This window comes from Panthera onca, chromosome A2, assembly GCF_046562875.1.
Source record: "Panthera onca isolate mPanOnc1 chromosome A2, mPanOnc1 haplotype 2, whole genome shotgun sequence".
Taxonomy (NCBI): Eukaryota; Metazoa; Chordata; class Mammalia; order Carnivora; family Felidae; genus Panthera; species Panthera onca.
The window spans coordinates 125,539,157-125,551,992 of record NC_138340.1 but is presented as its reverse complement, the minus strand read 5'-3'; the positions used below and the strand labels follow the sequence as shown (position 1 = coordinate 125,551,992).

Sequence of the window (12,836 nt, the reverse complement as noted above, 5' to 3'; positions counted from 1 at the left end):
GTGGCATTGTGTTTGGCTATGTGGTGACTGTAGGGCTGGGTAGGGTCTGGTTTAGCAAGGTGAGAGCGCTGAGGACAATGATTCTATGCCCAAGGAATTCTGTCTTAGCAACAATTATTAGTTGGGACACACACTTCCACTTGTGAAAATTAATAGAAGGAAATCTCATTTCAAACGGAGTCTAAAGGCCAGAAGGGGGAGCTACCACACTGTACCACTGGAGGTCAATTACGGACCCCAACAAAAGACGCATCAATAAGAAAGAATCAATTCCAAGTCCTGAGAAAGAGGTACATTGTATCTCCCACAAAAACATCGGTAAACAGCAAGTCCGCTAATGAGAAATCCTCATGCACTCTTAATGTTCAAAATAACCCCTCCCAACTGTCTCCTAATAAGTTCTCTGTTGCATTCACCTCTGGTTTTGCCTATAGCTTGCATTTCTCTGATATTCCTAAATCAGCAACCCCCCCCTTTTTTTGGCTGATAAAACAACTTAAATTTCAAGGTCCACACACTTCAAGAATGGATTCATAAATGCCGCCCTCCAAGGGCAACCGCGGTGTCACTGAACTCATGCCAACCTGAGGCCTCGAGGCTCAGCCTGCTCTGCCACATGTTGCCTATGGCCTTCGACCAATCCCTCTCTGTAGGAGGCATTTAATGTCCAATGCAAGGTGTGCGTAGGAGGGGAGGAGAGATGTTCCCAAAAGTGCCTTACCTCCCTCTCTTTCTATGGTTCTTTCTTTCAACTAAACTCTCTTTCCCTTTCAATTACTTCCCGACGCACAAGCTTTTGGTTGAAATAACAAAGCTAATAGGAAAAAATAATAATAATAATTAAATCGGAATTCCTCCTGCTTCCCCTCCAGCAGGACCATGGAGCCAAGGTGTGCGCAGGGGCGGCCAGCGTCCCAGGACGCGCGCAGGGATTTGAGTGGGGCAGTGAGCCTGTGCTGCGCGCGGGGCTGGTTAGGGGGACAAGGGGTGCTCCTGGGGGATGCGCGGGATGCAGGGCGCAGGGGCTGCGCGCGTGGGATGCGCGAGGGGACCGCGCGCGGGGCCAGGGCGGTCTGGACCTCAGGCCCCTCCCTCCCGGTTTTCCGGTCGCCATGACGACCGGGCGGCCCGCAACGGCGGCGGAGGCTAGTCGTTGAGGCCGCGACCCGAGCCAGGCCCCAGCGGACCTCGCCCGACTGGGCTGGGCCCGCGCCAGCCAGAGACCCAGCTCCATCTGAACAGGGACTATGAGAAAATGGTCGGGCAAACGAGGAGTAAGCTCAAAGAAGCGGCTTCAGAGCCGGTGCAGTCCTCGCGCTCCGTGCACTCCCGGCGGCGGCGCCGGGCCACCGGAGCCGGGGAGCCGGAGATGGAGGAGCCGCAGGCGGAGACGGAAAAGCGGCAGCCGCCTTTGCCGATAGGCGGGGGGAACCTCCCGGGGGGCTCCCGGGATTACTCGCCGCGGAGGACCCGAAACCTGAACGCGCAGAATTGCATGCAAATGGAAGTGGTCGCCAAGACCCTTCTTCTCGGCCGCTTCCAGTTCCTCAGCTGTTTGCTGGAGCAGCTCCGGGATAAGGTGCTGCAGTTTCGGAGACGACAGGTCAACAGCAGGACCTCCTTCGGCATAGGTGAGCAGAGGGGGGCGGGGGCGCCCGTGGCAAGGCCGGGAGGGCCTCTGAGCCCGGGTTTGAAGCGGTTTGGCTGAGTCGTCAAGATCAGTTTAACAAACAAGCTTAGCAGTTCTAATGACAAGGTCCAGCTCTGGAAGATCGCCGAAGAATTCCAGCCCCCCTGGTTCTTGTTTTAAAACAGAGTCCCGGGTTTGGGGGGGGGGGCATCGTGGTCACCCCCTGTGCCACCACCAAAATGTCGTTTTAATCAGGGCAGCCATTTATCACGGGTTCTAAAAACGATAGACTACTTCTTGGGGGCACCCATGTTCCTCTTGTACCTTAAAGCAAAATAAAGTGTTGGTTTAATTAGCTGAGAACCTTTAATAGTTTACTTCCATCTTGCTGTAGAGCTTCACTGCTTGGATTTGGGAATTTTTTTTAAAGCACTTGAAAGATTGTTTATTTACATTCTTCATTTTCTGTAGTTTAAGAGTTAATTTAAATGTTGCCGTTTCAGTAAAATCAGATTTGAGCCTAGTCCTCGTTCAGATGGGCTACTGATGTAGGTTGAAACATGGAGAAATGTCTGCTAATGTAAGTTGTTGTGATTTCTTTTAGTCATAAGCTGACTGCTGATGTTAGAGAAGAATGGGTCTCCACATGTGGGGTATTAACAAATACGAGAGGAATAATAGATGGGAATTCACACTTACATTTTATCAGATGTGTAGTTGTGGCAGCACATACATCCCACATCCAGAATCAGCGTGGACACCACGCTGTTTCACCAACCCAAACACCAGCTCCTGAGCACCCACGTCTGGCACACTGAGGGCATTCCCTGAGTGCTGGGTGAAGTAAGGACTGAATATATTAAGTGCTAGGAGAGTTCAGAAGCGGAAACTAACACTTTAAGATGGGAAGTGGGAAATAAGGTCAGCAAAGACTTTTAGGAAAAGGTGGGATTAGAATTGTGATTCAAAAGTTAACATCTGGCTGTGTGCGGCAGAGGACAGCAAGTATTAGAGGCCCGAGGAATGGCATAATTGAAGTGGAGGGAGTAAGAAAATATAAAGGTGAAGTAAGACTGCAAAGGAAGGTGACAAAAGTGGGAAATAAGTTCACAAGGTGGGCTGGACGAGCAGTGGAGAGTCTAACCCAAAACTTGGGTTAAGGAATTTGAACTTCATTCTGTGGAAGCAACTGATGGATTCTTTAAGGAAAGAAAAACAAAACCAACTTTTTTTTAAGGAGATGAAATGCCCGTCGTGTAAAATTAACCATTTTAAAGTGAACAATTCTGTGGATACATTCACAGTGTTAGCCTTGAATAATTTTAAAATCGAGTGACATGATTAACATGGTAGTGGTTTGTAAAATGGGCCCATGATGGTTGGAGAATAACAGAAAAACATGATTGGAATACCAGAATCAAGGCAACAGTGGTCTTAGCGAGGGTGGCAACAGCAGGACTGGAGAGAAGAGATCTCTAGAGGAGGGGAGGGGAGAGGAGGGGAGGGGAGAGGAGAGGAGGAGAGAGGTGAGAGTCGATGGAAGCATATTGTGAGGGCTGGGTAGGTGGTGAGGTAGACGAGGTGGGAGGACAGGGAGAGAGAAAGTTCAGCAATGAGGATTATAGATTTGGGAATTATCCATGTAGAAGTGAGCTGAAACTTGAGGATTGAGATTCCCAATGAGAGAAAAGTGGGCAAAGCAGAGATACTTGAGAAAACCCCTTCTACTTAGTTTTCAGAGAGGGGAGGAAAAGGAAAAGCCAGATACCCATATAAAAACAGAGGCCAGAAAAACTGGAAGAGTTGGTATAATAAAAGATGAAGAAATCTAAGAATCTGGTCAGATGCTAGAGAGAGGTTTGAAAAGCATAAGAATTTAAAGAGGCCATTGGTCATTAAAAAAAAAAAAAAAAGACCAGGAACATAGAAACATAAAAGAAAGACGTTGTGCAAGAATGTTGGCAGCAAATGGGGTTATGGGTGGGGGAGAGAATCTGTCATAGTTTGAAGTGAAGTGCTGTTAGATCAACCAAAGTGTTTAAAGGCTTAGGAGAATTGAAGGCCGGAGAGAAAGATCAAGGGGAGAGGGTGAGATTCAGGTTCCAAGAGAGGAAGTAGTTGAAGTCTTGGAATCTTTGAGAAGAGTGGAATTAGAGGCACAAATTTGAGAAGGTAACTGGAAAAGAGAGAGATAGTTCCTTTGCTGAGATAGATGGTAGAGAATAGCAAAGCAAGGATTAGTATATACAGAAATGTTAAAGTGGGTATAGAAGAAGTTAGGAGTGCTTGTATCAGATGATCTCCATTTCAGTGAAATATGAGGCTAGGTCACTTTCAGAGGTGAGATTGACAGGATACAGGATCAGGAGACATGCTTTTTATCACAGCTTTGGAAGGGACTGTGATAAGCACTTCATGCGTTTAGAATATTGGCTTCATTACACCTTATTTTATCAGGTGTGGAATGTGGGGTAAAGGGAAGGAATGAGAGGCATAAGAATATTTTGAAGATTTTTGGAAAGCTAGATGGCTCAAGTAGGATATTTGATCTTTTCCCTTTCCTTAAACACCATTTTTAAGAGTTTTTGCCACTATATGTAATTGCCTAGAGAGTGAGAAAGAGATTATAAATATAAGTTGAATGAGGTAGTATGTGTTTATCTTAAGGCTAATGAAACCTTATCAAAGGGGCATCTGTTTTAAGGTGAGAGAGCAGGTATAGGTTTAATTTCAAAGTGGTTCAGAGTATATTACATATGAGATAGAAAGAGCTAACATATGTAATAAATATATACTTAAAAAAATTTTTAACGTTTCTTTATTTTTGAGAGAGGGAGACAGAGTGTAAGTGGGGGGTGGGGCAGAGAGAGAGGGAGGCACAGAATCTGAAGCAGGCTCCAGGCTCTCAGCTGTCAGCACAGAGCCCGATGTGGAGCTCGAACTCAAGCCGTGGGATCATGACCTGAGCCAAAGTCAGATGCTCAACCGACTGAGCCACCCAGGCACCCCTGTACTTTTTCTATAAAGAGCCAGGCAGTAAATATTTCAGGCTTCACAGGTCACGTACAGTCTCCATTGCCTGTTCTTCTTCCATATCTGTACAACCCTTTACAACCCTTTAAAAATGTAACAAGCATTTTTAGCTTGTGGACAGTACAAAAACAGACCATGGGCTATAGTTGCTGATCATGTAAAATCAAGTAAATCTTCTGAGAAGTATTAAAGAGTGGTTGGGACCAGATGGTTAGGAACATGGAGAACAAGAGCTGGAGAAGCATGGCTGGGAATTTTTTTCAAAATTGCAATTTATTATTATTACTTAATTTTTTATCGACTTAATTTATTTTGTTAGTCCAGGTGAGTAATTTCTTGAATTTTTAAGAGGCTCAAATTTGTGGTTTGCTAAAATGATTTGCCAAGCATATTTGGGACAACCATAAGAAATATTATTATAAAATCTTGGAAGGGAGATAGGACATTAGGAATAGCTGAGTGAATTCACTCCTCTGTGACAGTAACAAAAGTACCTGGAAAATTGTCAGAATCAATTTTTCAAAAATTTACAAAAATAACCAAAGGGTTACAGTACTCTAGAGAACATGTATTCAAAAAACGACTGCAATTCTGTAAGAACAGCAGAGTTTGTGGCGTTTTATTTAGGCCTCATCCCGTGCCCCTTCCCCAGCTCCGTTGTATCCTTGAAAACAAGCAGTGTTCCAGCCACCAGAGGAGTCATTGTTTGGAGCTCCTCAAAAAAATCTCCATACCCACAGGAGTGTCACTGTTTGACCTGTCTCCACGCCCTCTGTTAAAGCCTCATTCATAGGGCGCAGACAGGGCGGCTCTAGATGGGTCTCCCAGGCCAGGTGTCTGGGAGCAATCAAGCTCCATATATAGGGGCTTTCAGGTGTGCTGCTGAGGAAGGCATTTCCTGCATTTAACCATCTTCTGATGAGCGTGAGGGAAAGTGGTCCACGGTGGCTCCTGTAGGCTAGATTCACTTCTGAAAGGATTGAGCTGAGCATAGTGTATATATGCGCTTGTTTTCAAAATTTTATTGTAAAGAAATGGAGAATAAGAGGGAGAAGAGAGAATAAACTGAAAATCACAAAGAAGCACAAAATCAGTAATTTCATCACTCTTTTGCAATTTATGTGAATGAGATCTAGTCTTCCAAATCTTCCTTTGCTCCTCGGCCCTCCCTTGCAGAGGTGAGAACTATTCATAATTTGTTCTATGTCTGTTTGTAAATTTTTCCTATTTTATACAGGTGGAATCATTTAGCCATCTTGCTAAATATGTGTGCTGTCTTAAGGCATAGAAGGGAATGCATTTGAAGTAGTTGTTTTAAGGGTATATTACGATAAAGCAGCTTTTAATGACTTTTTTGTTTGTTTTTCCAGCTGCCTTTGTGGGAGTTTTGCACTGGTAAGATTAGTTACAGTTTTAAAAGAATAAAAACATTTGGATTCAAAATTGACATTGCTGTTTGCATACAAACAATAAGACAATAACCGCTTGCTATGTGTATATAATATCTGTATACCAGTTTACACAAATTTGTTATTTAAAATAAAACATGTGAAGCAGCATTTACAAAATAGATGCATTAAAGGAATAGTACTTATGAATTAAAATATTTTTGTGTTACCCAAGGATTCACCACTATATTTCTTAAATATCTAGCTTTCTAGTGTATTATGCATGTTTATTTCATCTAAAAAAATTCCCTTATCTTACAGTAAATGTGTGTTGTTAGTGACGTAAACATAAGTTTCAAACATAAAACATAAACATAGTGACTAAAACATAAGTTTTAGTAACACTTGTCAGCTGGAAATCAGGTAGAAATGAAATTAAAGGTGCTACTGTGGTATTACAGAATTAAATGAGCACATGTACCTTATTTTACACAAGTGACCTGTCTATAAAAACTATATGTAATTTAATATTTTTCCTCTGATGTATTTTCATTTCTATAAAGAGCTCAGGAATTTTTACTCTGAGGAAGAGTGGGATCTGCCTCACATATTTTCAGTGCTGTTCTGGCCATTCAGTTTGCAGGGAGATTTTGATTTTAGAACTAAGGCTGTAATGGTAAGAAACATTTCTTATAGCTACTGTTACCCTGACATATGTATGTCTTACATGTAAATCAAGGTACGTGAAGACAGGGTTGATATATAGAAGTTTGCTTTCTGTGTATTTGGAAAGCATCTACTCGGTAAGTTAAGGATAGCAGAATTGCTGACTAATTATTACCACACGTGCTCCTATTTTCACTCCATGGCTGTTTTCTTGCGTCTCACTAATAAAATATCTTGACATACAGTTCTGTGTCTCTTTGGCACCTGAAAGTCGATCCCTTTTATAGTATTTATTTTAAAACTGCTTTAATCTAAATTTATTTTTTTTTTAATTCCGCATGCTTTTTGATAGTTACAGAGGCATTTCTCCAACCTGTTACATTAGAATCACTTGTGAAACTTAAACAGAAACTTGCCTCTGTTCTGATTTAGAGACCTGGAGTGGAAGGAGGGTGATGCAGAGAGGGAGTTTTAGATATACAATTGTGGTTAAGGAATTTCACCTCTGTACACACTGAATTATAAATGCCTAAAAATATACAAATTATTAAGCAAATTATAAAATTATCTCATTTATTACAAAACTTTATTTTTTTCATGGTTTTTGTACTTTAATACTTGAGTAATGGTTTTGAAATGTTCTTATTCTTAGAATACGGTGCATCTTTTTTTTTTTTTCTAGGATGCATTTAGTAACACTTTTTGAAAATGATCGTCATTTTTCTCACCTCTCATCTTTAGAACGGGAGATGACTTTTCGAACTGAAATGGTTAGTTTCTTATAAATTAATTTGTAGTTTAAGAATAGTAAGACTATAAGGTGGAAATATATTAGGAACTGAAATGAATTTTTGTTGAATTGCACTGTTTCTCAAGCTACAACTTAGGTTTAATATTTAAATAGAAAATGTTTTAGGATTCTTTTACTTATGTCATTACCTACTCTTCTAATGCACACTTCTTTTAAAGATAGTAAAGATCACTCAGAAGAGCTGGGGAAGAAGGAAAACAAAGACAACATTTAAGAAGCGATATAGGCGTGCCAAATGTTACCAGAAATTTCTTGTCCTCACCACCGTTCATTTCCAGAACTTTTTTTATTATCCCAAACAGAAACTATACCCATTAAAAACACCAACTTCCCATGCCCCTCTCCCCAAGCCCCTCATAATCTCTGTTCTACTTTCTGTCCTTGCAGATTTATCTGCATACAATTTTTACCTCACCCACTGCTTTTTGAATCTCACCCCAATAGCCTCCTTAAACCTTTGAAGAATTGGATACATTTAGCATATTTGTGGCATTTAAATTTTTAACATACATACTATTTCCAAAGGGAGGATATAAAATACTATTAAATGAATTGTGTAGCTGTGGGTAGGGTGTGGGCTTTGATGACAATAACTGGATTCAGATAGCAGGTCTGTGCTTCGTTGTCTGACGGCTTGTCAGTCAACCTCTCAGATTCTCAGTAATCTCATCTGTCATCTAGAAATAATTCCAGCTTTACAGGATTTTATGGAATATGAAGGGAGATCATGAATGAAGCACATAACACAGTACCAGGCATAAAAATAACAGCTGTTGTTAACAAAAACTTATTTTTATATTTTTCTATTTCTCTAAGTATAAGACTTACGCATATTAAATATTCTTTCATTGTAGTGTTGTCTTGCCCTCCTAAGGAGAAAGGAGCAATCCTTATATGAACTCCTATTTTAGCAATCAAAACTATGGGGAAATGCTCTTTCAGACATCAGCTGAAACAGAACTTCAATCTAGTAGCCTCTAGCATTGCTTGATCTGTTAATAACAAAGTTTTATGAGGCAGGAATGAGTGTAGAGTTGAAAATTATTTTTAATGTTTTTGGAAGCATGTACTACAAGCAACGTGGCCCTTTATTTGCTTTTAGATTTTAGGAAGATAAGCAGGAAATTGATGAGGAAAGTAATATTAAACAGCATGCTTTTGTTAATCTCTGAATTTTAACTAAACAGCACTTTTGCTGGCCTAATAAAGTCCTTATTTCCTATGCTAGCATAATATGCTCAGATAATCCCCTTTTCAGGACTGCATTTGTGTCATGAACAGTGGTCAGTTGACATTTAGTTAGCTTTCACTTTGTGCAGAGCCATTAGATGGAGCTAGGAAGTAAGTTGCAAGCCTGAATCCTGTCTCATCTTTGCTCGTGACCATTGTATGTTGTTAAGGGGTGGAAAAAAGCATATGCAAAGTTGTACAAGGAGATGAAGGCTTCTCTGTTTATGCCAGAATTCATCAGATTTCAGCCTCTAGGAATCTCATAATGTGGGGGCAAAATCAGGCTTGCTGGAATTACAAATATATTGTATTCCTGTTTTTGTTTTTTTAACGTTTATTTATTTTTGAGACAGAGAGAGACAGAGCATGAACAGGGGAGGGGCAGAGAGAGAGGGAGACACAGAATCTGAAACAGGCTCCAGGCTCTGAGCAGTCAGCACAGAGCCCGACGCGGGGCTCGAACTCACGGACCGTGAGATCATGACCTGAGCCAAAGTCGGACGCTTAACCAACTGAGCCACCCAGGCTCCCTTGTATTCCTGTTTTAAACCATAGCCAGAAAAATTCCTTGCAACATTTAACCACCCCTCCACCTGTTTTTCAAGCATACAGAAAATATGAAAGAATAGCACAGCGACAACCTGAAAATGCATGCCTTTTTTTTGAGCCCAAGAATGCAGTAGCAAGGAGAAATTAGGAAGTTTTACTATTGACTTTTTCCTTTTATTCAGAAGAAATTGTTCTAAAAACTTTCATATTTAATTATATCAATAATTTATACTTTTTAAAGGGACTTTATTATTCCTACTTCAAGACCATTATTGAAGCACCTTCATTTTTGGAAGGACTGTGGATGATTATGAATGATAGGCTCACTGAATATCCCCTTGTAATTAATACAGTGAAACGCTTCCATCTTTATCCAGAGGTGAGTACTATTTGGGAGAAAATATTTGTAGATGATCCTTTTTTTATCAGATAAAAATAGTAAGTAAGCACAATGATGTCATAAAAGGAAGGAGACCTTTAAGGCTTGTTGACTGTGTGTCCTTATAGTTGAGCAGAGAATCAAAAATTCCTCTCCTAAATTTTAAAGACTCCAGAAACTAAGCTGACATAAACGCAAAGAAATGAACGTTCGTGTGGAAGTAATGACCAGCATACTTAGAGGAGCCAAATGGGAAGGAGTCAAGATGTGTCTAAATGGGGATAGTCTGTTGGCTTTTGAGACCCTGCAAATGGGCAATACTGGTTTCATGAAGGGACACTGAAAGTCATGAGCACTAACAGCGACCTTGGAGTTACATTAATAAAGCAAGATTTATTTAGTTACATAGTCAGAGGTCTATGAATATCTTCTAATGCTTAGCCTAAAAGAGTATGGATTTTCTAGTCTGTAGATTCTAGAAATTGGAAAAACAACAACAAAAAATTAGTTCAATTTTTGAACTCTTAGGATAAATGCTAATTTAACGTCATGGTATGCACTACTTTTGAGTTATCTCAGAATCCAGCACGTTTGTTAAAAATTAGTGCTTTTTAAGCCTATTTCATATTGTATAGCTTTAAAAAATTATTATTCCTTTGATTTTGAAATGTTGAAAATTACAGAAATTTAGAGAAAAGAAGTGAATGTGTGATCAACCACTTAGAATAAATAAATGCTATTCTTTTGTAATTTTTGATTCAGGTATGTTAAAGCATTATAAATACAGTTAGAGTCATCTTTGTTTTGCTTCCCAGTCTGGTTTGCTCCTTCACCACTCCCACAAGCATCCACTACATGAGTATAATGTGTGTGTCCATCATTCCTGATTTTCAAGGATTGCTTCATGTGTTTTTATAAATCCATACAAATGCTCTCACACTGAGTAAAGCACTCTACAGCTTTTTCCTCACATTATATTTTTGAACCCTGTGTATGTGTATATTTTTTCTTTAATTTTAACCATTTTATTAATTGCAAAATTATTTGTCCATTTTCCTCTTTGTGGATATTTAATTGTTTCCATTTTTTTTAAATAGTCCCAAAGTATATATTCTTGTATATTCATAGTATATGTTCTCTAATTGTGTATAGGTGCAAGATTTTTTGGTAGGATATGTTCTAGAAGTAGAATTACTGTGTTACAGAGTATGTGTTTAGTCAACTTCATCAGATACTGCTAAATTGCTCTCTGGAGTAAATGTAGCAATTCACACTGCTGTGTAGGAGTATGTCCTTTTCCTCTATCCTTACTAGATTTCAGTTTATCAAAATTTCTGATTTTGCTCTTCTAATTGCTGTGATATGCTATTTATTTTAATTTGGACTTGTGGAGCTAAGAATATTTTCATGTTTAATAGTCATTTGGGTTTTTTCTTTGTCACCACTTGATGGATGTTTTCTTATTGCTTTTTTGGCAAAATTTATATACGTTGTAGAGTAATCCTTAGTAATATGTGTTATACATATATTCTCTCTGGCTATTTTTTGTTTATTTAATCAGTTTTGCTGAGGTATAACTTACATGCAATAAAATACATTCATTTTTGAGTGTACAGTTCTTTGAGTTAAACGTTTGACAAATGTGTAAAACTGTGTAGCCACCACAATTGAATTCTGAAACATTTTCATAATTCCAAAAAGTTCCTGTGTGCTCCTTTGTGCTCCCCGCACTGAGTTGTCTCATCAGAGGAGCAGTGAGATGGAACATCCTTACTTTGTTCCTGATCTTAGTGGGAAAGCTTCAAGCTTCTCCTCAGTAAGTATAATTTTAGCTGTAGTTTTTTTTGTAGATATTCTTGATCAACTTAAGGAATTCCCTGTATTCGTAGTTTACTGAGAGTTTTTTTTAAAAGTCTTGAATAGTTGTTAAATTTTGTCAATTGCTTTTTCTACATCTATTGATATAATCTTGTAATTTTTCTTCTTTAGCCTGTTGATATGTTGGATTATATTAATTCAGTTTCAAATGTTGAGCCAGCTTTACATACTGGCAGTAAATCTCACTTGGTCTGGGTATGTAAATCTTGTTATATATTGTTGGATTTGATAAGCTGATTTTTTTTTTTTTTTGAGGATTTTTGCATCTATGTTCATGAAAAATGTTGTTTGTAGTGTAGTTTTTTTTTGTAATATCTTTTTCTGGTTACCAAACCAAAAATGCTGGCCTCAACAAATGAGTTCATAAGCGTTCCCTCTGCTGTATCTTCTGGAGGAAATTCTAGAGAACTAGTATACTTTCTTCCTTAAATGTTCGGTAGAATTTAGTAGTAAACCCATCTGGGCCTGATGCGTTCTGATTTGGAAGGTTATTATTGTTAAATTTATTTAATAGATATAGTCCTATTCAGATTGTCTATTTCTTCTTGTGTGAGTTTTGGCAACATTGTGTCTTTTAAGAAATTGGCTCATTTAGATTGTAAAATTTATGGGCAAAGTGTTGCTCATTACTTTATTATTTGCTGAATGTCAATGGGATCTGTAGTGATGTCCTCTCTTTCCTTTCTGATATTAGTAATTTGTGTCTTCCCTTTTTTTCTCAGTTAACCTGGCTAGAGACTTATCAATTTTATTGATGTTCTGTTGTTAGATGCACGCATGGTGAGGATTATGTCATGTGGAATTGACCCCTTTATTATAATGTAATACCATTCTCCACCCGTGACAACTTTTTTATGGTAAAGTCTGCTCTGTTTGGGATTAGTATAGCTACTCCCACTTTCCTTTAATTAGTGTTAGCATAGTATATCTTACTCCATTTATTTTTAATATATAGGTGTCTTTATTTTTAAAGTTGGGTGTTTTTTTTTTTCTTTTTTTTCTTTTTTTTTTTTAATAATATATGGTTGTGGGGCACCTGGCTGGCACAGTCAGTAGAACATCCGGCTTTTGATCCCAGGACCATGAGATGAAGCCCCACTTTGGGTGTTAAGCCTGCTTAAAAACAAAAACAAAACCCACGTATGATTGGGTCTTGTTTTCTGATCCTTTCTGACAGTCTCTGTCTGTTGATTGGTACATTTAGATCATTGACATTCAAAGTAATAATTGATAAACTTGGACTGATATCTACTGTGTTTCTTGCTGTTTTCT

General features: G+C 39.0%; 1 protein-coding gene across 1 annotated transcript in view; it reads left to right on the top strand.

Annotated features, from left to right (window-relative positions):
- Nucleotides 1-1,095: 1,095 nt before the first annotated feature.
- DPY19L2 (dpy-19 like 2) overlaps nt 1,096-12,836 on the top strand; it is a 94,833-nt gene continuing 83,092 nt past the window's right edge. Inside the window, exons 1-4 of the mRNA XM_060632869.3 lie at nt 1,096-1,631; nt 6,034-6,058; nt 7,400-7,487; nt 9,549-9,686. Coding sequence (XP_060488852.2) covers nt 1,256-1,631; nt 6,034-6,058; nt 7,400-7,487; nt 9,549-9,686 — 627 coding nt within the window. The 5' untranslated portion in view covers nt 1,096-1,255. The remainder of the gene's footprint in view (nt 1,632-6,033; nt 6,059-7,399; nt 7,488-9,548; nt 9,687-12,836) is intronic.